Source organism: Gossypium raimondii, chromosome 11 (genome assembly GCF_025698545.1).
Source record: "Gossypium raimondii isolate GPD5lz chromosome 11, ASM2569854v1, whole genome shotgun sequence".
Taxonomy (NCBI): Eukaryota; Viridiplantae; Streptophyta; class Magnoliopsida; order Malvales; family Malvaceae; genus Gossypium; species Gossypium raimondii.
In genome coordinates, this window is record NC_068575.1 from 30986228 (window position 1) to 30987224 (window position 997).

Genomic DNA, 997 nt, shown 5'->3' on the forward strand with positions numbered 1-997 from the left:
TCATGGTATAGTAGATGGGGTTTTCTGATGCTTTTACCGCAACCATGCTGCTACCTCCTATAAAAAGGCCAAATCTCCTTTTGATTGAAGAAAGAACATGACACTTTCCCATTGTGCAATCCTTAAAACAACCTCCTCATTCAAGAGCAATCCAAAATGGCCACTATTTTTTCCATTTGCCTTCTCTTCACCCTCTATTACATTACCTTCTCAACCTTCTACAGCACTGTTAGTGGCATCTTTTGTGAGGAAATCAATGAGGGTATAGCGATAAAGCGTCTAGAAAAAAGATCCCACCTCCACTTTTACTTTCATGATGTCATTAGTGGGAAAAAACCCAGTGCTGTGAAAATTGCAGGGCCACCAAACAGCAGCGCCTATGGTTTTGGAGCCACCATGATGATGGATGATGCATTGACAGAAGGGCCTGAAATCAGCTCAAAGCTGGTTGGAAGAGCTCAAGGGATGTATGCCCTTGCTGCACAAGAAGATGTTTCATTGCTAATGGTTATGAATTTAGCCTTCACTGAAGGAACTTACAATGGTAGCAGCATCAGTGTTGTTGGGAGGAATCCGGTTTTTGATGATGTGAGGGAAATGCCAATTGTTGGAGGTAGCGGGGTGTTTAGGTTTGGTAGGGGCTATGCATTGGCACATACAATTTGGTTTGATTATAATACTGGAGATGCTACTGTGGAGTACAATGTCTATGTATCACATTATTGAGTTGAATTGACCATGTGACATGAGCACTCATCTCTCATAGGCTATGTTTATTTGTTGCTTCTCCAATCTTTTATTGATTATTTATAAAATCAGAAATGGTTGTTACATAATATATTCATTGTTGTTTTCTGCAAACTGTTGCCTGCCAACTTAATGCTTCCAGTTTCTGAAAATTTACATTTTTTCTGGTAAAAAAATTTCAGTTCCTCTCAATTTCAGAATTAAGCAAATTGGTCTCCTTAAAAAAAATCAAAGTAATTTAATCCTTGTC

At 38.8% G+C, this 997-nt stretch overlaps 1 protein-coding gene across 1 annotated transcript; it reads left to right on the forward strand.

Annotated features, from left to right (window-relative positions):
- Positions 1–127: 127 nt before the first annotated feature.
- Positions 128–757, forward strand: LOC105801564 (dirigent protein 22). The gene has a single exon (XM_012632807.2). The coding sequence runs from the start codon at positions 157–159 to the stop codon at positions 724–726; it is 570 nt and encodes a 189-aa protein (XP_012488261.1). The 5' UTR covers positions 128–156; the 3' UTR covers positions 727–757.
- Positions 758–997: the final 240 nt, after the last annotated feature.

What these genes read in the sequence shown, in the direction of transcription:
- LOC105801564 (XM_012632807.2), top strand. Translation starts at nt 157, where the DNA reads ATGGCCACTATTTTTTCCATTTGCCTTCTCTTCACCCTCTATTACATT.